At 38.1% G+C, this 24,693-nt stretch overlaps 2 protein-coding genes across 3 annotated transcripts in view; one reads left to right on the top strand and one right to left on the bottom strand.

The window, feature by feature from the left end:
• The window catches only part of WDR83 (WD repeat domain 83), a 108,372-nt gene extending 106,993 nt beyond the window's left edge, over positions 1-1,379 (bottom strand). Inside the window, exon 1 of one of the 2 annotated variants that reach the window (XM_053717835.1) lies at positions 1,271-1,379. The gene's annotated coding sequence lies outside the window, so the exon portion shown is untranslated. Of the gene's footprint in view, positions 1-1,196 lie in introns of both variants that reach the window. The other variant, XM_053717834.1, reaches the window with a different exon arrangement.
• WDR83OS (WD repeat domain 83 opposite strand) lies at positions 1,331-23,480 on the top strand. The gene is made up of 4 exons (XM_053717836.1): positions 1,331-1,461; positions 3,288-3,393; positions 20,113-20,210; positions 23,276-23,480. The coding sequence occupies exons 1-4, from the start codon at positions 1,412-1,414 to the stop codon at positions 23,340-23,342; spliced, it is 321 nt and encodes a 106-aa protein (XP_053573811.1). The 5' UTR covers positions 1,331-1,411; the 3' UTR covers positions 23,343-23,480.
• The last annotated feature ends 1,213 nt before the right edge of the window (positions 23,481-24,693 follow it).

Raw genomic sequence — 24,693 nt, 5'->3', positions numbered from 1 at the left:
CAACGTTGCCTACATTGCCTATTAGGAGTGCCTAATTTTTTCAATCTGATAACTATATATGAGTAATGTAGAAGAATCGGTCCCACAACAGCCTATCCTGGATTTATCTTTGATTAGACCAATTCATACCAATAATTTTCAAATTCAGAATGGTTATTTTTCACTAATCCGGTTATTGGAAGTCTACTTGTTACTCAGATTTAAGTTGACACATTCCTGGGTTTTTAAATTGTATTGTTTTTCCATTATTTTTAAAGTCCAATAAAAGTTATGTTTTAATTTATCCCATATATTCGCCATCTTGTAACTTAGTTGATTATTCCACCTATCTGGGAATTAAGAGTGCTATCCATGTGTACAATCCCTGGAGATTTCGATCCCCTTTTGCGTTCTAACCCATATATACACTGCATGTTGCAAATAGCAACAGCTCCCATAGATCCCTATAAAGCACTATATCTGATGTTCGTCTTTTTTAAATACCAATACATTATTGCTAAAAAAAATGCTAACCATCATCTGAGCCTTCGTAAGTCATCTTTTGCTGGTGATGTGTATATGTATGTGTTTATATATGTATATATGTTGGAAAAATAGCGCAGATAAGACTTAGTCAACACAGGGTTGCCACAAACCTTCAATTAAAAATATATATACCTGTGAAGCACAATAAAGCAAAGTGTAATAAAATCCCTGTATATTAATATAACAGTGTTGCTTATGCAAAACTATGGAATGGGTAATATAGGTTGTATCTATGTTTTTAAACAATAAAACATTTCAGTAGACTTTCCCTTTAGAGAACTATTGTATATTTGCTGTGGAGGAAAAATAGTTGTAGCAGCTGAACACACAATTAATGTTTTTTGTTTGGAGATAGAAACGGATTAATACATTACATCTCTTCAATTGTCTTGACCAAAACTATGACATTTATAACAATTGTATTTTTGACAATTGTATTCTCAGGGAGCGGATTTGGATACATCTGTTACAGGGATGGACATATTATTTACAGGTGATGACCAAAGCTTTCCAAACGCCAAAAAAATGTTTATTAGATCAGGAGCTTAACGTGCTTGAAAAGGGAAAGACATTGAAAGAAAGGTTCAGAGAGCCTGATAATCAGAAAGCCGCTTTAACTACAGCAAAGTGCACCCTTTCCGTGTATTATTGTATAAAACTCTTTACTGTACCTTTATATGTAACAATTGCATATTGCATCACAAATCTCAGGTTAAAGTTATCTCATGTTGTAAACAGAACTCACATGCACCTCCAAACACTTCCGGTTCCGGGTTAGATCACAGCCTCTCTGCTACAGCTACGGCTATTCGGTCTTTCGAGTTCCGAGCCGGAAGTGCAGTTGAGCTGCTTAGTATTAGTACTAGTTACTGAGAAGAAGATAAAGATGACTGGGAACGGCGGCAGCGATCCTAGGCGACCGGGAAAAGTGCTGAGGTGAGCACTCTGAAACGTGGGACTCGTGTCTGAAGAGTACCATTCCCAACTAAATAGAGGCTAGTGATGAAGAGAGGTCAAAGTAGAGGCTATTTACGGATATATAGAGAGAGGAGTGTGCTTGATTAATGATTGTGACAGGTGGCCTTGTCAGATACATAGAAGACAAAACAGAGACACGTAGTATAAGAAAAAGGAGAGTAGATCAAGTAGTAATAATGCTAGTGAAAATGAATGAGTACCTAATAAAAGAGGGGGACATGAGTACCTGACTGCCTGGCAGAGACTTGTAAACTTGATGGGTTATAATGACAGAGAGACGTGGTAGAAAAGAAGTGTGAGTGCTGAAAGAAGACAAGACAAGCAGTTTGCAGTGCTGGTATTGGTATGGGGAAAGTGTTGTGTGTGTCACTAAATAGAGGTAGGTAGAGTTCGGAGAGCAATACATTTGCAATGTATTTCTGATGTAAGAATGTTTGTTTTAGGGAATGTGACAAACCAGTAAGAAGCATAAAAGTAATAAATCCTTAAAGGGACATTAAACCCACATTTTTTTCTTTCATGATTCAGATAGAGAATACCATTTTAAACAACTTTCTAATTTACTATTATCTAATTTGCTTCATTATCTTGATATACTTTCATGAAAAGTATATCTAGATAGGCTCAGTAGCTTCTGATTGGTGGCTGCACATATTTGCCTTGTGATTGGCTCACCCATGTGCATTGATATTTCTTTAACAAAGGATATCTAAAGAAGCAAATTAGATAATAATAGAAGTTAATTGATATGATGTTTAAACTTGTATTCTCTATCTGAATCATGACAGAAAAAAAAATGGGTTTAATGTCTCTTTAAATCTTTATATTGCTGAGTGTGAGCCTGTGTCTGTTGCATAGCAGTAAAGTGGTAAACTTTTAGCGGAAACTGACAGAAACAGTGATATGAGCAGGCAGGAGTAAATATTTGAGGATGATTACATGGAACCTTAAAGGGACATTAAACACTTTGAGATGGTAATATAAAATGATAAATTGTATATGTAAAAAAACCCTCTAAAATATACTTTCATTATTTATTTTGTCTTCTTTTTCTGCAATTCCATTCTGAAATTGTGAGCTTTTCAGTTCCTATTGGAAATGGAAGTGCAGAAGACCGTTATATTCCACACTGCCATTGGCTTCACACTCTAGTAACATATTTCAAACTGTCCCTAATTGGCCACAGGTAACCTAAGTTACAACATGGCAGCTCCCATAGTTTTATAGACACTAAAACCTTACACTTATTTTGTCAATATTTATATAACGAAACTATAAAAAATACATCTACATGTTATTCTCAGGTTAATCTTTTCTTTGAATGCATCATTCTATATAGTATTTGTTTAGTGTTTAATGTCCCTTTAAGTGTCACCGTTAGGAAATAAACTTCTGTGGCAAGAGACTGTGTATGAGAGAAATGACTGCTGGGGATCTGAAAGAGGTGACAATGCCAAGCGAGTGGCAGAGACGTGAACACCAGGGTTACATACGGGATATAGTTAATTGGGCATATAATTGACAGTTCTATGAAAAGGTTACAATGGATAAGACAGGTCAAGGGAGATGTAAGGGTGCACTTAAATAGTGGATCAAATAAAATGAGTATGATGTCAATAGGGTTTTTAAACAATAGTTCAAAAAAAGGAATAACAATTGAGTTAGGAATATTATTAAACATCAACGTGAATTTGATTCCAAAGTTCACAGAGGGAGTTTACCCTCTAATTGTGCTACTTTTCATAATGGGACTTTCATATTAATAAGTATGTTTATGTCCACAGGTACAAACCTCCCACCACTGAGAACTCACCCACTCTAGATGATCCCACACCGGATTATATGAACCTTTTGGGAATGATATTTAGTATGTGTGGCTTGATGTTGAAGGTGAGCGTATAAGGCAAAGTAGAAATAGGGAGCAAACTTGTAACCATTGCTGTTTTTTGCTTTTGAAACCTAATTCTGCACCATTGTAAAAATATTGTTAAATGTTTATAGCTGTCACATTATTATTAGCATCAGTCAAATTGCAATGTGCTGAGTACAAAAATAGAATTCTCGAATTTCAACAGTATCTAGAGTTAAATATGTATGCTCTGTTTGAATCATTAAAGAGAGGTTTGGGGTTTAATATCAATTTTTATGCAGCAGCACTCCTAGCTAAACAAAATTATTTAGTCCATAATCGTATCAAGATATGTAACAACAATGTTTCGGGCTAGCTTGTCCTTCAATATGTGTAATTCAAATAGAAAATACAGCCACATTTTAAATATACAAGGAAGGCCCCTTAATTGCATATAACCTTGATTTAACCCTACATTATTCATACCTCTTGCATCTAAAGCCACCACCCCTTCACTTGTACACTATGGAACTCTTGCTCTGTTTGCAACATGCTCACTTCTATCCATGACCTCTTTATCTCCCACTCTCTCAATCTTCTGGCTCTCACAGAAACCTGTCTCTCTCCTTCAGACACAGCTTCCTCTGCTTAACTGTCATATGGGGGTCTCCACTTCAGCCACACTCCTAGGTCTGATAATAGACAAGGAGGTGGTGTTGGTATTTTATTTTCCTCTCGTTGCACCTTTCAACAAATACAGCCCTTCTCTTCCATAACATTTTCGTAATTAGAAACCCACATGATTTGCTTATTCTCTCCCCTCTCTATATGTGTTGCAGTCACTCTTCAACTCCTATTTCTAGATCACTTTGCTGTATGGCTTCCTTATTTCCTTTCCTCAGATACCCCTGCCCTCATTCTTGGCGACTTCAGCCTCCCTGTTGACAATCCCACTGCCTCCTCTGCAAAACAACTTCTGCAACTCACTTCCTCTTTTGGCCTGTCACAATGAACTGACTCTCCCACTCACAAAGATGGTCACTCCCTCGATCTGATTTTCAGCTATAGATGCATTATCGCAAACTTCACAAACTCCCCTTTCTGACCATCATCTCCTCACTTGTAACATTGCTTACCTCCCTACAACTCTCCCTCCTTCTATCCCTCACACCAAACTTCACAGAAGAATCAAGTCATTAGCTCAGCAACAGATCGCTAGCTCTATCGAATCTCTCCTCTCTTCCATCCCCTCCTTTTCCTGCCCTGATGAATCTATCTGCCACTATAACTCCACCCTTACATCGGTCCTTGACAATCTGGCCCCACATACCACAGCTTGGAAACAATACACTCGTCCAACGCCCTGGCATACTCCTCTGACACGGTACCTACGCAGATGTTCCCGTACTGCTGAGCGATACTGGAGGAGATCTCTGAGCTCAGCTGACTTTCTTTACTATAAGTTCATATTGAACTCTTACTATTCTGCCCTTTAATCTATATAAGCAACATTACTTCTCTACTCTTATCTCTACTCTTTCTTCAAACCCAAAATGTCTGTTCTGTAATATTCGTGAGATATTCCACTATCAGACCAAACTTGGCCAGTAGTCTTCTTATCCCAGCGTCAAGTGGAATGATAGGAAATATCCCAGAGCAGAGAGAGAGTTTGTAAAATGAGGTAAACAGTACTCAGCGGCAACAGGTAGGTAATCCAGCGGTATGGCAGTTTAGGGGTAAACCAATAGATGGACCGGGAACAGGCAGGAGTCGGCAACAAAAGGATATCTAGCAATATAACGGTTCAGGGATAAACCAATAGAATGGTCAGGCTGGCAGAGTTCATCAACAGTTAAGCAGTCCAGCAATTCAGGGGTTAAGGCAAGCAGAGTAGTCAAAACAGGCCGAGTTCGGCAACAGTGAATCAATACAGCAATTCAGCATTCAGATATACAGCACCCAGGAGCACAAGAAGTAACACCTATACTTGGGCACAGGTGAGAGAGACTGAGGCCTTTACATAGGGAAGACAGGGCAGGCGGTGATGTCATCACTGTGCTGCAGTTACACTGCCGTATCCCTAGCAACAAGAGGAGTGCCTGTGTCTGTGGAAACGGCCATAGCAGAGCAGAGGAGCAGCGTGACATGTTCTCCACATTCAATACTCTTCTCCGCCCACCCCCACCTCCTACTACAACTTCTCTCTCAGCTCAAGATTTTGCCAGCTACTTCAACAACAAAATCGACTCTACATCAGAAATTAAATCCGATCTCAACACATTACCGGTCTCCCACCCCCTCAAAAGCTCACAATCATCCAAAACTCACATAGCCATACATGCAGCTTTTTGCCCCTGTTAAAGAGGAAGATGTTTCTGTACTTTATACTGTCCTCTCACTACCTATCCCCCCCCCCCCATCCCCTCACAGCTACTCCTCTCCCTCACTTCTACCCTTACCCCTATACTCGCACGCATCTTCAACCTCTCCCTCAGCACTGGTGTATTTACCTCATCTCTTAAACATGCACTGGTCACACCTATCCTCAAAAAACCTTCTCTCCATCCAACTACCGCCCTATTTCCCTACTCCCTCTTGCCTCAAAGCTTCTTGAAAAGCTAGTATATGCATGTCTATCCCATTTCCTTAAACTCCCTTTTTGACCCACTGCAATCTAGATTTTGCCCCCTTCACTCCACAGAAACAGCAATTGTTAAGGTTACCAACTACCTACTTACAGCAAAACCCAAAGGCCACTTCTCTCTGCTTATCCTCCTTGATCTGTCTGCAGCCTTTGATAATGACGACCACCCTCTTTTTTTTTTTTTTTTTTGCTCCAAATCCTCCAATCCTTCGGCATCTGCAACACAGCTCTCTTGTGGTTCTCTTCCTATCTGTCTAACCATACCTTTAGAGTAGCCTTCTCTAGGGCATCCGCTGCCCTGTTACCTGTTGGGGTACCGCAAGGCTCTGTCCCCTTCTCTTCTCAATCTACACATCATCATTAGGTTCCTTAATAAAGTCCCACTGGTTTCAATATCATTTGTATGCCGACGACACCCAAATCTACCTCTCTGCACCAGACCTATCTCCTTCCTTGCTAACCCGTGTCACTATCTCTCTCATATAATCTTGGATGTCCTCTCACTACCTCAAGCTAAATCTCTCCAAAACTGAGCTCCTTATTTTCCCCCCTTCCAAAATCTACACCCCCCATTTCTCTATAACTTTTGATAACTCCATCATTACCCCAACCCCACATGCCTGATGTCTTGGGATCACACTTGACTCAGATCTTTCTTTCACTCCTCCCATTCAGTCCTTGGCTAAAGCCTGCCGTTTCCACCTTAAAAGCATCTCTAAAATTAGACATTTCCTTACACAAGACACAACTAAGATTTTAATCCACTCTCTCATCCTTTCCCGCCTCGACTACTGCAACTCCATCCTCTCTGGTCTCGATAGCTGCCGCCTAGCTCCTTTACAATCCATAATGAATGCCTCTGCCAGGCTCATCTTCCTTACACATCGCTCTTCATCTGCCGCACCTCTCTGCCAATACCTTCACTGGCTTCCTCTTGCCTCCAGGATTAAACACAACATTCTCACTCTGACATACAAAGCCCTCAACTGCACTGCTCCCCCCCTAGATCTCAGACCTTGTCTCCAGATACTCTCCCTCCCGTCCCCTTCGCTTCGCTCATGACCTCCTACTCTCCTCCACTCTTGTTACCTCCTCACATAACTGTTTACAAAACTTCTCCAGACTGGCTCCCATCTTGTGGAACTCTTTCTCTCACTCCACAAGAGACTCCCCTAGTTTTGAAAGCTTCAAGCGCTCCATAAAGATTCTACTATTCAGGGATGCATTTAATCTACACTAACCTTCCTATCTCCGTTGCTATCCCCTTGAATCCCTTAGCATGTAAGCCTATGAGCCCAGCTGTTTGTAGTTCACCTTCATAAGCACCAACTACAACAGTGCAAGTCTCGGCAGGGCCCTCTACCCATTTGATCACTGTAAATGTTATCTTGCATACCGCCTATGCTTATAGTGCTGCGGAATCTGTTGGCGCTCTACAAATACCTGATGATGATGATAAATATTCTGTGCACCAGCTCAGGTACCGATGGATTGCAGTTTTACAAAATCCGCTAATGCAAAAGTTTAGGCACCCCTGACAATTTCCATGATTCTCATTTATAAATAATTGGGTGTTTGGATCAGCAATTTCATTTTGATCTATAAAATAACTGAAGGACACAGTAATATTTCAGTAGTGAAATGGGGTTTATTGGTTAACAGAAAATGTGCAATATGCATCCAAACTAAATTAGACAGGGGCATAAATTTGGGCACCACAACAGAAATATTGCATCAATATTTAGTAGAGCCTCTAACAGCCTCTAGACGCTTCCTATATCCTGTAATGAGTGTCTGGATGAAGGTATTTTGGACTATTCCTCCTTGCAAAATATTTCCAGTTCAGTTAGGTTTGATGGTTGCCGAGCATGGACAGCCCGCTTCAAATCACCCCACAGATTTACAATGATGTTCAGGTCTGGGGACTGGGATGGCCATTCCAGAAAATTTTACTTGTTCCTCTGCATAAATGCCAGAGTAGATTTTGAGCAGAGTTTTGGGTCGTTGTCTTGTTAAAATATCCAACCCCGGTGTAACTTCAACGTTGTGATTGATTCCTCAACATTATTCTCAAGTATCTGCTGATATTGAGTGGAATCCATGCGACCCTCAACTTTAACAAGATTCCCAGTACCGGCACTGGCCACACAGCACCACAGCATGATGGTACATCCACCAAATTTTACTGTGGGTAGCAAGTGTTTGTCTTGGAACGCTGTTTTCTTTTGCCGCCATGCATAACGCCCCTTGTTATGACCAAATAACTCAATCTTTGTTTCATTAGTCCACAGCACCTTCTTCCAAAATGAAGCTGGCTTGTCCAAATGTGCGTTTGCATACCTCAAGCGACTCTGTGGTGTGTGTGCAGAAAAGGCTTCTTCCGCATCACTCTCCCATACAGCTTCTCTTTGTGCAAAGTGCGCTGAATTTTTTTCTATCATGATTCAGATAGAGCATGCAATTTTAAGCAACTTTCTAATTTACTCCTATTATCAAATTCTTTTCATTCTCTTGGTATCTTTATTGAAATGCAAGAATGTAAGTTTAGATGCCGGACCATTTTTGGTTAACACACTGTATTCTTGCTGATTGGTGGGTAAATTCACCTACCAATAAAGAAGTGCTTTCCATGGTTCTAAACCAAAAAATAGCTTAGATGCCTTCTTTTTCAAATAAAGAAAGCAAGAGAACAAAGAAAAATTGATAATAGGAGTAAATTAGAAAGTTGTTTAAAATTGCATGCTCTCTTAATCTCAAAAGAAAAAAATTGGGTTCAGTGTCCCTTTAAATCTCTGCTATAGCTTTTTGTAGCCTTCCCCTAAACCATAATGTTGAACAATCTTTGTTTTCAGGTAATTTGAGAGTTGTTTTGAGGCCCCCATGTTGCCACTCTTCAGAGGAGAGTCAAAGAGAACAACAACTTGCAATTGGCCACCTTAAATACCTTTTCTCATGATTCGATGCACCTGTCTATGAAGTTCAAGGCTTAATGGGCTCAACAAACCAATTGTGTGTCCCAATTAATCAGTGCTAGTTAGTTACAGGTATTCAAATCAACAAGATGACAAGGGTGCCCAAATTTATGCACCTGTTTAATTTTGTTTTGATGCATATTGCACATTTTCTGTTAATCCAATAAACCTCATTTCACTACTGAAATATTACTGTGTCCTTCAGTTATTTGATAGATCAAAATGAAATTGCTGATCCAAATACCCAATTATTTATAAATGAAAATCATGGAAATTGTCAGGGGTGCCTAAACTTTTGCATACAACTGTGTGTATGTATATATAATTTCTCCACAGAAATGCAATCTCACCTATTCAGGCATCTACTAGGGTGCCGGCAATATTCATCCATCAAAAGGCAGGCAGAATTTTCAAAATTCTAACAAACTTTTTATTAAACTGCACAAATAAAGTTTGTAAGAAAAAAAAAAAAAATTATATATATATCTGACTGGATTATATATATATATATATATATATATATATATATATATATATATATATATATATATATATATATATATATATATATATATATATATATATATATATATATATATACATACATTTATTTTTACAAACTTATATATATATATATCATTTATTTTTACAAACTTATATATATTATATTATTATTTTTTTTTTTATATTTATTTCTTAAAGGGATACTAATACTAAACCCAATTTTTTTTTCTTTAATGATTCAGAAAGAGCATGCAATTTTAAGCAACTTTCTAATTTACTCCTTGCTATCTTTATTTAAAAAGGAAGAATTTCAAGTTTAGGAGCCAGCTCATTTTAGGTTCAGCACCCTGGATAGTGCTTGCTTATTGGTGGCTACATTTAGCAAACCAATAAGCAAGCATAACCCAGGTTAGTGTCCCTTTATGAATAGCAAAAATATGCCTCCCCAAGCGGTGATTGACCAGATTAGACTTCAAATTGGATTTATATACATACACACACATACACACACACATACACACACACACACACACACACACACACACACACACACACACACACACAGAAAGATCAGCACTCAACAACATTACTAACCACTCTGTGCACTGCTATAAACATCCAAGAGAACAGTATTTGAGGATCTGTTATAAAAAAAAAAGCCCATAACGATACGTGTTGTGTGCTTTCATGTGACCAAGGCTTTTTTTATAATACATTAAAGGTGTTTGAAGTATCTCTTAGTGCCTGCTTATTTTTGAAGATTATATAGGATTAACACCGGATCCTGATCCTCAAATACTGTTGTGTGTATATGTATATATGTGTGTGTGTATATATATATATATATATATATATCTCTCTCTCTCTCTCTCTCTCTCTCTCTCTCTCTCTCTCTCTCTCTCTCTCTCTCTCTCTCTCTCTCTCTCTCTCTCTCTCTCTCTCTCTCTCTCTCTCTCTCTCTCTCTCTCTCTCTCTCTCTCTCTCTCTCTCTCTCTCTCTCTCTCTCTCTCTCTCTCTCTCTCTCTCTCTCTCTCTCTCTCTCTCTCTCTCTCTCTCTCTCTCTCTCTCTCTCTCTCTCTCTCTCTCTCTCTCTCTCTCTCTCTCTCTCTCTCTCTCTCTCTCTCTCTCTCTCTCTCTCTCTCTCTCTCTCTCTCTCTCTCTCTCTCTCTCTCTCTCTCTCTCTCTCTCTCTCTCTCTCTCTCTCTCTCTCTCTCTCTCTCTCTCTCTCTCTCTCTCTCTCTCTCTCTCTCTCTCTCTCTCTCTCTCTCTCTCTCTCTCTCTCTCTCTCTCTCTCTCTCTCTCTCTCTCTCTCTCTCTCTCTCTCTCTCTCTCTCTCTCTCTCTCTCTCTCTCTCTCTCTCTCTCTCTCTCTCTCTCTCTCTCTCTCTCTCTCTCTCTCTCTCTCTCTCTCTCTCTCTCTCTCTCTCTCTCTCTCTATATATATATATATCTAGGGGGAGCTAATGTATATAATCTTGTAATGATGTGTTAAAGAGACACAATTTGAAAACGATACAGCATAGCTTTAAGAAGCAGACTAGAAAATATCACCTAAACATCTCCATAAAAAAATGAAGATGTGTTAACTCAAAATGTCCCCAGTAGCTGCATCCTGTTGTAAAGGGACTTTAAGCGGGTAATCAGGATACTAGTCCTGGGACTTGCAAGGGAGCATGCATCTGGCATGTGCAGGCACACTCCATGTTATTTTCCTCCAGTTGAAGGAAGTTTACTATGAAATCTCGTGACATCAGCACTGTTGAAGCTGATTGGCTGTTGTTTTTTTTTCTTTTTTTCTTCTTTTTTTCAACATGCAGCTGACAAGAGCACTTTCTATTGGGAGCTGAAGTAATTTAGTGGTAAAAAAAAAGTCTTCCTTTTTTACATAGAGATGTTCAGGTGATATTTACTTGTCATCTTTTTACAGTTATGCTGCATCACTTTCAAGTGATTAAGTATATGGGTATTATGTCCCTTTAAAGGGACATAATACCCAAATTGTTTTCTTTTATAATTCAAATAGACCATGCCATTTTAAACAATTTCCCTGTTATCAAAATTGCTTTACTCTCTTGATATCCTTTGTTAAATAGCAGCAATGGACTGCTGGGAGCTAGTTAAATACTAGGTGAACCAATGACAAGAGGAATATATGTGCAGCCACAATCAACAGCCAGCTCTCGGTAGTACATTGCTAGTCAACAAAGAGAACAAAGTAAATTAGATACTAGCAGTACATTGGAAAGTTGTTTAAAATTACATGCTCTATGATGAATCATAAGTTTAATTTTGACTTTACTGTTCTTTTAATTCTGTGATACGAGTGGTCCTTGTACATTTAAATGTGAGCAGTAAAGTCAAATTTAAACTTTTATGATTCAGCTAAAACAACTTTCCAATTGACTTAGGTTATCAAATTTGCTTTGTTCTGTTGATATTCTTTGTGGAAAACGTAGGAGCAGTAATGCACTATTGGGAGCTAGCTGAACACATCTAGTGAGCCAATGACAAGATGTATATGTGCAGCCCCAGAGGCAGAACTTTTTTTTCATTTTCTGCAATGAGATATTTTTTTTGTTTTTGGTGAAACATTTTCTGCAATGTCTCTGAGGAGCCAGTGTTGCTGCATTCTTTGCCCTTACTCAGTGTGCATGAGGACAAGTTCATATACAGCCTCGCTGATGTCTGCTGCTGGGGTCTATATGCTTTTTTGGAGGGGCTCCTGCTCCATGCTTATACTGCTGATGTATACTATATGCTTCCTAAAGGATGGCACTAAATCTTAGCTGAGAGCTTGTAAGTGAGTGCTGGGTTTTCTCTGTGTGTTGTATTTATTTGTTTTGTAATTTTCCCTATGGTTCTTCCACCCAGACCTGACTGGGGTTAATTGCCTGTGACTCTGGGAGCAGCACAGCTTCCTGTGAGTGCCAGTGGCACCCAGGGCTGAGCATGTTGCAGGGTCATGGGATGTGTACCCGGTCCAGTATGAGAGTGCAGTTCCCTTCCGTGTTTTGTGTGTGTGTATATGTATATATATATATATATATATATATATATATATATATATATATATATATATATATATATATATATATGTATGTATGTATATATATGTATGTATATATATATATATATATATATGTATGTATATATATATGTATATATATATATATATGTATGTATGTATATATATATGTATATATATGTATGTATGTATATATATATGTATATATATATATATGTATGTATATATATATGTATGTATATATATATATGTATGTATATATATATATATATATATATATATATATGTATGTATATATATATATATATATGTATATATATATATGTATGTATGTATATGTATATATATATATATATATATATATTAAAGAATGGGGATGCACTCGCCAGGATTTCCAAAGTTACCTCACATTAAAGGTAACTTTGGAAATCCTGGCAAATGCATCCCTATTCTTTACTACTATGAATACCATGGAAGCACCCTGGGTGGATGAAATGTTAACCGTGACATACTGAAGCAGAGCATGATCCCCTCCCTTTGGAGACTGGGCCGCAGGGCAGTATTCCAACATAACAACCCCAAACGCACCTCCAAGACGACCACTGCCTTGCTAAAAAAGCTGAGGGTAAAGGTGATGGACTGGCCAAGCATGTCTCCAGACCTAAACCCTATTGAGCATCTGTGGGGCATTCTCAAACAGAAGGTGGGGGAGCGCAAGGTCTCTTAACATTCACCAGCTCAGTGATGTCGTCATGGAGGAGTAAAAGAGGACTCCAGTGGCAACCTGTAAAGCTCTGGTGAACTCCATACCCAAGAGGGTTAAGGCGGTGCTGGAAAATAATGGACGCACAAAATATTGACTCTTTGGGCCCAATTTGGACATTTCCACTTAGGGCTGTACTCACTTGGGGGAACAGAAAAAGGGCTGAGTTAGACTAGTCGACTAATCAATTAGTCGATCGGTCTCTCATTGTTCGACTAGTATGGCATTAGTCAATTACTGATATATTAAATTTTGCTATATTTTAAAAGTCAAAAACAGCCTGTAGCCAGCCTACCAGCCCGTAGCCTAAGCCTACTACCGATTGCGTATTGTCTCACTTGGCGGCAGTTATGATGACGTGTTATTTTGTACTCGTAGTAGACAAAACAAATTTTGCTTTGAAATATTTTGAAAAACTACATGAAAAGGCAGTTAAGTGCAACATTTGCGGCGTGCAATTGCAGTAAAATAAATCCGCGACTTCCATGTTAAGCCACCTAAAAAACAAACACCCATCTGCATTGTAGCGACAGAGAAAGAAATAGGACAGCAACATACATCCATTGCAGCTTTTACAGTAAGACAATGGCAATGTGACACTGTGTGTGCTGAAACAACGTTGACTCTGATAGCTAATATGAGTTGATGTTTTTGTTAAATAAAAACTTGCATGGACGCGCTTTGCAGTTTTTTGTTCACATATTGGGGTTGTTTTGACTAGGTTTTAAAAGTAAATTAAAAAAAAGAACATTTTACAATTACATTAAAAATATTTCACATTTTATTACCTATTTTCTGGCAAGAGGGGGTGCTTTCGATTTCGATTAGTCGATTGTAAAAATATTAGTCATGCACACCCTATATATAGAATAGCAGAGGAGTGCACTCTCACTTAAAGTGAAGGTAAAGTTTATGTAATTTGAATATATCTATGTATTCCTTGAACATAGAATATGCTAATCGCTAACTTTATTTTAGAAAAAAAATTATATTTGTCTTTTTTTTTTTACTATATTTTTCCCTACCGTTCTGTCCATAACTCCTCCCAACCTCTACATCCGGTTTGTAATGTGCTGTTACGTATAGAGTGCTCCTACCCGTCTCTATACGTAACAGCAGGAGCGCGTTCACGATGAGCAATCTAACTGCGCATGCGCGATTCTAAGCGCACCCATCTCCCTTCAACCAACATTAACTGGCCTTAAGCAGAAACAGTACGCATGCGCGAAACTAGAACGCCCGGTGTAGTCTTTGATGGAGAAATAGACTCTAGCGCATGCGCAGTATAGCAAGTGGGCGGATGACGTCGGGTCACGGGCACCTAACGGCCAGAAATTCAACTGGTTGCTCTAAAAACGTGACCAGAAATAAAAAAAAAAAATACAGAGCGGGATGATTGTGAAAATCGGCAAAAAAGGATTTTAAATATAAAATAAAGGCTTTTGAAGTAATAATGTAAAAAATCATGAATGAAAGTCCCATTCATTTTTAAAAAATAATTGGATTCTGTATCAGTGTCAAGGTAACTTTACCTTCACTTTAAGTCCAACTACCAGGGTGCTAGTGAAGTGTAATATAAGTAAACAAAAGACTTGCACTCTCTGGGTTTTTCAAACGCCAATTTTACTGTGACCGTGTAGTAACGTTTCGGGGATAATGTATCCCCTTCCTCAGACACATGTGTTACAAAGTGAATTACATTTATAGCAAACAATTAATAACCCCACCCCCCAATTAGACCAGAAAAACCGCCAAACAGCAGTTGTCATGGTAACCACGGAGTCATAACAACAACAAAAAACATTAAACAGTGATCAGCTTAAAACGTCTGAGCCATAATCAGTGCAAAATAAACAATATTCTCATTAGTGACTAGGGCTGAAGGAGCATAGATTCAGAGCAAGGAGGACAGCACATTGTCTTTTTAGAACTGTGCTGTCCTCCTTGCTCTGAATCTATGCTCCTTCAGCCCTCTCCCTTAATCTAAGAGTCACTAATAAGAATATTGTATAGTTTGCACTGATTATGGCTCAGACGTTTTAAGCTGATCACTGTTTAATGTTTCTTGTTGTTGTTATGACTCAGTGGTTACCATGACAACTGCTGTTTGGCGGTTTTACTGGTCTAATTGGGGGTGGAGTTATTAATTGTTTGCTATAAATGTAATTCACTTTGTAACACATGAGTCTGAGGAAGGGGATACATTATCCCCGAAACGTTACTACACGGTCACAGTAAAATTGGCGTTTGAAAGACCCAGAGAGTGCAAGTCTTTTGTTTTCTCTCTCTCTCTCTATCTCTATATACACACACATTTATTAAATAACTAAATCTGGCTCCTAAGTATATTGGTTGGCTCCTAGAATAAATTGGTTAAGCCCTGACCTACCTTTTCTGCAGTGTGCTGTTACATACCTCCCAACATTTCAAAAGAGGGTCAGACAGCGGCTTAAAAAAAACAAACAAACATAAGACCAAAGTTTTATATATATATATATATATATATATATATATATATATATATATATATATATATATATATATATATATATATATATATATATATATATATATATATATTTCTAAATAAAGTCATATCTTTTAATACTCTTAGGCAGCAAATCAAACACAAGCTCAAACCACTGGTATAGCTATGTGAGCTCTGTATTTAATTAGCCTTTGCAGAGACAGTGCTAAATATTTTTATCTTAATTGGACATTTAATCATATATTCTTTAAAACTGCTCTCTGCATTCCCCATTAATATTCTAGATTCTGGCCTTTAAAGTCAGCAAAAATGCACAGTAACACAAGCTACACATATACATGTACACACACTCAAATACACAGAAACACACACTACATAGCTTACACTTACACAGGCAGATACACACTCACTACATAGCATACACTTATACATGCGCACGCACTACATAGCATACACTTATACATGCAGACACACACTACATAGCATACACTTATACATGCAGATACACACACACACACACACTACATAGCATATACTTATAGATGCAGACACACACACTACATAACATACACTTATGCATGCAGATATACACACACACACTACATAGCATACACTTATGCATGCAGATACACACACACACACACTACATAGCATACACTTATACATGCAGATACACACACACACACAGCATATACTAATAGATGCAGACACACACACTACATAACATACACTTATGCATGCAGATACACACACACACACACACACACACTACATAGCATACACTTATACAAGCAGACACACACACTACATAGCATACACTTATACAGGCAGATACACACACACACACACACACACACACCATAACATACTTATACATGCAGATATTATTATTATTATTATTATTATCAGGTATTTGTAAAGCGCCAACAGACACACACACACACACACACACACACACACACACACACACTACATAGCTTACATTTATACATGTAGACACACACACACACACACCATACACTTATACATGCAGATACGCACACACTACATAACATACACTTATACATGCAGATACGCACACACTACATAACATACACTTATACATAAATACAGACACACACACACACTACATAGCATACACTTATACATGCAGATACACACACGCACACACTACATAACATACACTTATACATACAGACACACACACTCTACACATCATACACTTATACATGCAGATACACACACACACTCACTACATAGCATACACTTATTCAAGCAGATACACACACGCAGATATACACACACTACATAACATACTTATACATGCAGATACACACACTACATAGCTTACATATATACATGCACACTACATAGCATACACTTATACATGCAGATACACACACACACACACACACACACACACTTATTCAAGCAGATACACACACGCAGATTTACACACACTACATAACATACTTATACATACAGATACACACACTACATAGCTTACATATATATATATATATATATGCACACATAGCATACACTTATACATTCAGACACACACACACACTTATACATACAGATACACACACACACACACACACACTACATAGCTTACACTTATACATGCAGATACACACACTACATCATATATGGGTATCTGTAATTAATTGTATGGGGTCCTGGGGTTGGCAAGCACATTAGCTTGCAGTCTGAGGCTGCCACTGTTCGTTACCCTGGTGTTAGCACTGCTCATTGTATAAAACTGAAGGCATGCTAGTATTATCACCAGGGGTTAGACGTCATCACTACCAGAGGTAGGTTAGAGGTCACCATTACCTGAGGTCCGGGGGTATACAGCCTTCTTACTCCTGCTTAACCCACACACCATTCCTTTTCAACAGGGAATCTAACAGGTATCTAACCCTGGGAGAGAAAAGCCAGCTGCTTCTGAGTATGGGGCCAATAGAATTAAAAAAATTTAAAACAAATCGGGACTGTCCGGCGAAAATCGGGACAGTTGGGGAGAATGCTGTTACCCTGTATCGCACTGGAGTTCAGGATGGGGGGGAAATTGAAAAGAGAGGAATGTAGTAAATATTTACACTGAGATATAACGGAACAGTGACACTTTCAGGCAAATTTTTTTTTTTTTTTTTAACTGTCACGGCTGGTCTTTCTGCAGACACAATTTCTGCGATGAGATAGCACAGTGTTCTGCCTTGGGGTGTGCAGCCACCAATCATCAGCTTGCAGCAGTGGCTTGCTCTTCCTGAACCTACCTCGATATTTTCTACAACAAAGGATACTAATACAACAAAACACATTTCATATTAGAAGTAAATTGGAAAGTTGCATGCTCTATCCAAATCATGAAAGTTTAATTTAACCTTTGCTGTCCCTTTAACATACATATTTTCTGATATGCAAAAGGAATAACTAATTGTGTTTCACTTGGGTATCTTCTGCATTATTGACCTTACTACAAGAGTTGGCATGAATTTGTAGTAAAAATACAGATACAAAACAAATGAATACAGGAGGAGGATGACGCTTACAAACTACAGATTGAAGGGTAAAGAGACAGAAGGTCGTGTGGTTTGTATTTGGAGCATTGATCCTGTGAACAAAGTCACACTCAATAGCTTACTTTACACCACAGTGGGACTTACTTCCAATATCTGTAATCTCTAGTGCTCACAGCCTAACTATATATTACCTAGTGTCTAAACACTGACAGTTAACCACGAACACTGCTGTTAATGTTGCCTGTTACATGTTTCAAAAGAACATAGCTGACAAACATTGTTTCATCTAAAATGAAGGGCTAGTTTACAAGTAACCATCCATCACAAGTGGCTGTTTATTGCTACCACGAGCTTGCGATCAGATCTCTGGTTAATTTTCTAAATGTCCCCCAATTGCCCCCAAAGTAAAGTGTTTTTTGGTTTTTAAAAAAAAAAAAAAGCATCTTTTATTTTTTTTAAATAACTGCTAAAAGCAGTTATAGTTTAGAAGTGATGGGTGTGGGGTGTTAGAAAACAATTTGCACTGAAAAGTGCCTTTACATTGCGGTCTATGGGGACTGTTATTTCTGTAAATATATATGTATATGCTTTTATACGTATATATTTGTGTTAATATGTGTATATACATATAAACACACATATATATATATATATATATATATATATATATATATATATATATATATATATATATATAGTAGCAGGGGTGAACGGCACTCACGAATAGATCAGCTACCTGGTGCTCTCACTAGGGAGAAACAAACAGTAAAGTAGGTATGAATCCCACGGACGGGCTCCGTGTTGTAGCCAGGATCCAAATAAAGCAGGCACACAGGTTTTTTCATAAACACTCCGGTTTATTGGAAATGTTGTTTACCAAACGTTTCGGCTCAAACACGAGCCTTTGTCAATGGTGTACACATTTGGTTTTGTACACCATTGACAAAGGCTCGTGTTTGAGCCGAAACGTTTGGTAAACAACATTTCCAATAAACCGGAGTGTTTATGAAAAAACCTGTGTGCCTGCTTTATTTGGATCCTGGCTACAACACGGAGTCCGTCCGTGGGATTCATACCTGCTTTACTATATATATAGATAGATATATATATTTGCTGCCCATCGCTGCGCGACTTACCCCCTTTGCTACTTCTCATACCGTGTATGACGGCATGAGAACGAGGCTCCCATTGCAGCCTATGCACGCTGTTGTAAGCGCAATGCTTCCGTGCAATGCAAACACAAGGTTGCATTCATATTGCATCTGATTTATAATACCAGTGCACATTTGTGTGTGCTGGTATTACTCAGTTGAGCGCAAATATCTCTTTTGTGGAAGCAATATTTTGCACTTAACTTGTAATCTGGCCCTTAAAGGGACATTAAACACATTGAGATGGTAATATAAAATGATAAATTGTATAAAATAAAACAACTCTGCAATTTCATTATTTATTTTGTCCTCTGTGCCTGCAATTCCATTCTGAAATTGTGAGCTTTTCAGTTCCTGTTACAAATAGAAGTGCAGAACACTGTTAAATCCAGCACAACCATTGGCTGCACACTCTAGTGCCCTATTTATAACTGACCCTAATTGGCCACAGCAGAGAAGGTAACATAAGTTACAACATGGCAGCTCCCAGTGTTTTATAGACACTAAAACTTTACACTTATTGTGTCACTTTTTAAACAACTAATGAAACTTTAAAAAATACATCTACATGTTAGTCATGGACTAATCTTTTCTTTGAATGCATCATTCTATCTAGCATGTATTTAGTGTTTAATTTCCCTTTAAGGTTTTTCTGAGCTTACGTTTTTCAATTCTCTCTCTTTCAGTTAAAATGGTGTGCATGGATTGCTGTATATTGCTCTTTCATCAGTTTTGCAAACTCACGAAGCTCAGAAGACACCAAGCAAATGATGAGCAGCTTTATGTAAGTCATCTGGGGGGGGGAAAGGAGATGTTGAGTGTGCGTTTTATATAGTTGTATTAGATTAACACCTGGATATCACATTTAATGTAAAATAAATTAAAGGGCCGTGAAAGTCAAACTTAAACATTCATGGTTCAGATAAAGGATGTAATTTCAACAGACTTTTCAATTGACTTCTATTATCAAATTTACTTCAGTCTTTTGGAATCCTTTGTTGAAAAACATGTAAAATGCTAAGAGCATCAATATACTATTGGAAGCTAACTGGTGTTTTGTGGCTACAAACATATGATTATTTCAGTTTGTCCACCAAATGTATTAAGATGTGTCCCAGTAGTACATTGCTGCTTTAGAGCGGATTTAAACTTTGCAGGGGTTAAACACATAGTTGTATGCAGGCAACAGTGCAAAAACAATAAAGAAAATGGTGTAATGCATTCAGGCATTTTGTTTGCAATTTTATGTCCCTTTAAAGGGACAGGAAACCCTAACTTTTTCTTTCATGGTTGAAATAGAACATACAATTTTAAACAACTTTCCAATTTACTTCTATTATCAAATCTGTTTCATTCTCTTGTTATCCTTTGCTGAAGGAACAGCATTGCACTACTGGCAGCTAGCTGAAAACATCTAGTTAGCCAATCGCAAGAGACAAATGTGTGCAGGCCCCAATCGGCAACTACCTCTCACTAGTGTATGATAAGTGTGTATTTTTCAACAAGGGATACCAAGAGAATAAAGCACATTTAATAGTCTTTTAAAATTACATGTTCTATCTGAATCTTGCAAGTTTAATTTTGACTTTCCTATCCCTTTAATTGTAATATTAAAGGGATATGAAACAAAAAACATTTCTTTCATGATTTATATAGAACATACAATTTTAAACAACTTTCCAATTTGTTTCATTCTCTTGGTATCCTTTTTTGAAGGACCAGCAACACACTACTGGGAGCTAGCTAAACAAATGATGACAAGAAATATAAGTGCACTCATAAATCAGCTACTAGCTCCTAGTAATACATTGCTGCTCCTGAGTCTACTTAGGTATTCTTTTCAACAAAGGATACCAAGAGACTGAAGCAAATTAGATAATAGAAGTAAATTGTAAAGTTGTTTAAAATTACTTGCTCTGTCTGTCAATAAAAAATACAAAACATAAAAGCATAAATCGGAGGGATCCCAATGAAATAAAGGAAAAAATGGTACAAAAATAACGTCCAAATGATTGTGTCCAAACACTGTATTTAAAGGTGTGTCCCAATATATGTCCAGGCAATGTATAAAAAAATATGATGAGTGGATTATCCTGAAAGTGAGCCCCAAAAAAGTGTCCAAAAATTATATATATGTGTGTGTGTGTATATATATCCTCTTTAGAAAGAAAGGGAATTCAGCACTCTGAAATTTCAAAACAAAAAATCTTTATTAATAATCTTATATCATTGAAAAGTTTCTATGTGACACAGCAATAAAAGAATGTATCCCTGTACAACAGTCATAATTACAAAGTATCAAACACAGCCTAGTATAGCTGAATATCCTAACTACAGAGTAATAGGAACTATAAAAAATTTAATATTTTTTTTTATACAATATGGTGGAAAAAACACACACTTTTTCTAACTTTGACCCCCAAAATCTGTTACACATCTACAACCACCAAAAAACACCCATGCTAAATAGTTTCAAAATTTTGTCCTGAGTTTAGAAATACCCAATGTTTACATGTTCTTTGCAAGCTATAGGGCAATAAATACAAGTAGCACTTTGCTATTTCCAAACCACTTTTTTTCAAAATTAGCGCTAGTTACATTGGAACACTGATATCTTTCAGGAATCCCTGAATATCCCTTGACGTGTGTGTGTGTGTGTGTGTATATATAGATAGATAGATTTTTAGAAGACAACCCAAAGTATTGATATAGGCCCATTTTGGTATATTTCATGCCACCATTTCACTGCCAAATGCGTCACAAACAGCTTGTACAATTATGGCACAAATGGTTGTAAATGCTTCTCTGGGATACCCTTTGTTCAGAAATAGCAGACATATATGGCTTTGGCGTTGCTTTTTGGCAATTAGAAGGCCGCTAAATGCTGCTGTGCACCACACGTGTATTATGCCCAGCAGTGAAGGGGTTAATTAGGGAGCATGTAGGGAGCTTGCAGGGTTAATTTTAGCTTTAGTGTAGAGATCAGCCTCCCAAACAGCTTTCCTCCTGCACCCCACAATTGTCCCCGCCATCTTATGTACTGGCAGAAAGTCTGCCAGTACTAAAATAAGTTTATTTTATTTATATATATATATATATATATATATATATATATATATAGCCATATTCTGCTGTGTAGGATCCTCCCATAGCCCCCAACCTCCCTGATCTCCCCCCCCCCCCCCCCAAACAGCTCTCTAACCCTCCCCTCCTACCTTATTTGCGCCATCCTGGGTACGTTCCATGGTGCAGCGCTCCTCTGCCCCGTGCGCGCACACGCACCCCCCCCCCATGCGCGCTCCTGGTGGCTCCCCCTGCGATCCCGCCCCCCTCTGACCATTTGCAAACACTGATGGCCGCCCACCCGCCTCCCACCAACGGCCACCAATGTCCAATGCAGAGAGGGCCACAGAGCTCTCTGCATCTGATGGCCAAAAACTGTTATTGCAGGATGCCTCAATATCGAGGCATCACTGCAACAACAGGAAAGCGGCTGGAAGCGATCAGGATCGCTTTCAAAGACCAACGTATTTTTTTATTTTTTTTTGCAGGACGCACCCCATATGAAGTTGGTTGTTAAGTGGCTAAATCATCTAGCATTGCAAATAGGCATTATAAGTTTTTAGTAATGAATCTTGAAAAAAACAAGGACTGTGTAGAAACACATTATGCACCTTATACCAGGCTCCTGAACGTCTTAGATTACAGGGCTACACTATGAACATATAGTGCATATAATTAATCATCTGAATGGTATAACATGATTTTTGTTAAATTTTTTAGATGTTTGAGCATATATTGAATTGTTGCTCTACAATACTGTGTGATTAAATATGCTTTTTTTTCTAGGTTATCAATATCTGCCGTGGTTATGTCCTATTTGCAAAATCCACAGCCAATGTCACCCCCATGGTAGCACGCTGTCTCTGCAGGACCATCCAAGGCATTGTCTCTGATTCTAAAGGGCCCAATGGCGAGAGGGGGGTTAAACCTTTTATTTATCTGCACCATGCTGGAGAACTCAATTTCACAATAAACATAACAATAGTTATAACGTCCTGTGTATCATTTATTTTTAAATGTAGTGAATTGGATGAATGGAAACTCTGCAAACGGTCTCCATGCTCAGAGCCAGATATGAAGTTATCTAAGATTTCTTTTTTGGTAGCCAGAGGGTTAATGCTATATTTTGTTGTGGATTTATTTTCCACGCTTTTGCTTCGTTCCCACCTGACTAAATCTTACACATTGCAGGGGCTTATTTAGTTTTGTACTGCCCTACGCACTGGGAAATCTGACACGTGGTAGTTTTAATAGCCAGGTGATCATTGTGGCAATAGTGATCACCTGTTGGGAATAAATGTCCATTTATTTGCAGAGGCTTATGGGAGCCCCTATGTGCAGATCAGTTACATAACTATACTATTGCTATAGAGATTAGGGGGGAAACACACTATTGTTTATAACCTTGTTTATTACAATTTTAATAAAGACATTTTCACACTTTTTGTTGCAGGTTTCTTACATGTCATGATATATATGTTTGGGGTAAAGTAAGAAATCTGGGTAATCCTAGGATTATTTGGGTAAAATGGACATTACCCAAACGGCTGTGGGTAAAGCCTGATGTACTGTAATTCCCCTATCTTTACTATTTCTTTTGCCTCTGCCTGGGGGGTTCAAGGAAGAGGTGCCCTGCCGATCCTCTGGCATCCACCCCAAGTGAACCTTGGGGTATGAGGTTTACAATGGGGGGGCTTTGCCCCCTTGAACCCCACCAGGCGGATGCAAAAAAAGAAAGTGAATATGGGGGAATTACAGTGCATGCTACATATGCTTGATGCAGTGACTTCGCACTCTGAGGGGATTTATGATCATACATTGGGCTTTACCCACAGCTGCTTGGGTAATGTCCGTTTTACTCTGGTAATACTAGGATGACCCAATATCTGACTTTACCTGCAACATACACATAAAATAATGGTATAGTTTTAATCTGCTGGGTTATACCTGAAAAAGAGTGTGAGTTTCTCACTGAAAAATGTCCTCCAGTAGCGCTTAATGTGAGCAGCCTAAAAACTACATAACAGCCTGGCACAGGGGTGGTAATGGCTCAGCAGTTAAAGGGACAGTCTACTTGTAAATTGTTATTGTTGGAAAAGATAGATAATCCCTTTATTGCCCATTCCCCAGTTTTGCATAATCAGCACTGTTTTATTTATATATATATATATATATATATATATATATATATATATATATATATA

This window comes from Bombina bombina, chromosome 6 (assembly GCF_027579735.1).
Source record: "Bombina bombina isolate aBomBom1 chromosome 6, aBomBom1.pri, whole genome shotgun sequence".
NCBI classification, from domain to species: domain Eukaryota; kingdom Metazoa; phylum Chordata; class Amphibia; order Anura; family Bombinatoridae; genus Bombina; species Bombina bombina.
Note: the sequence above shows the minus strand (reverse complement) of the source record. Positions and strands in the feature narration are given on the sequence as shown.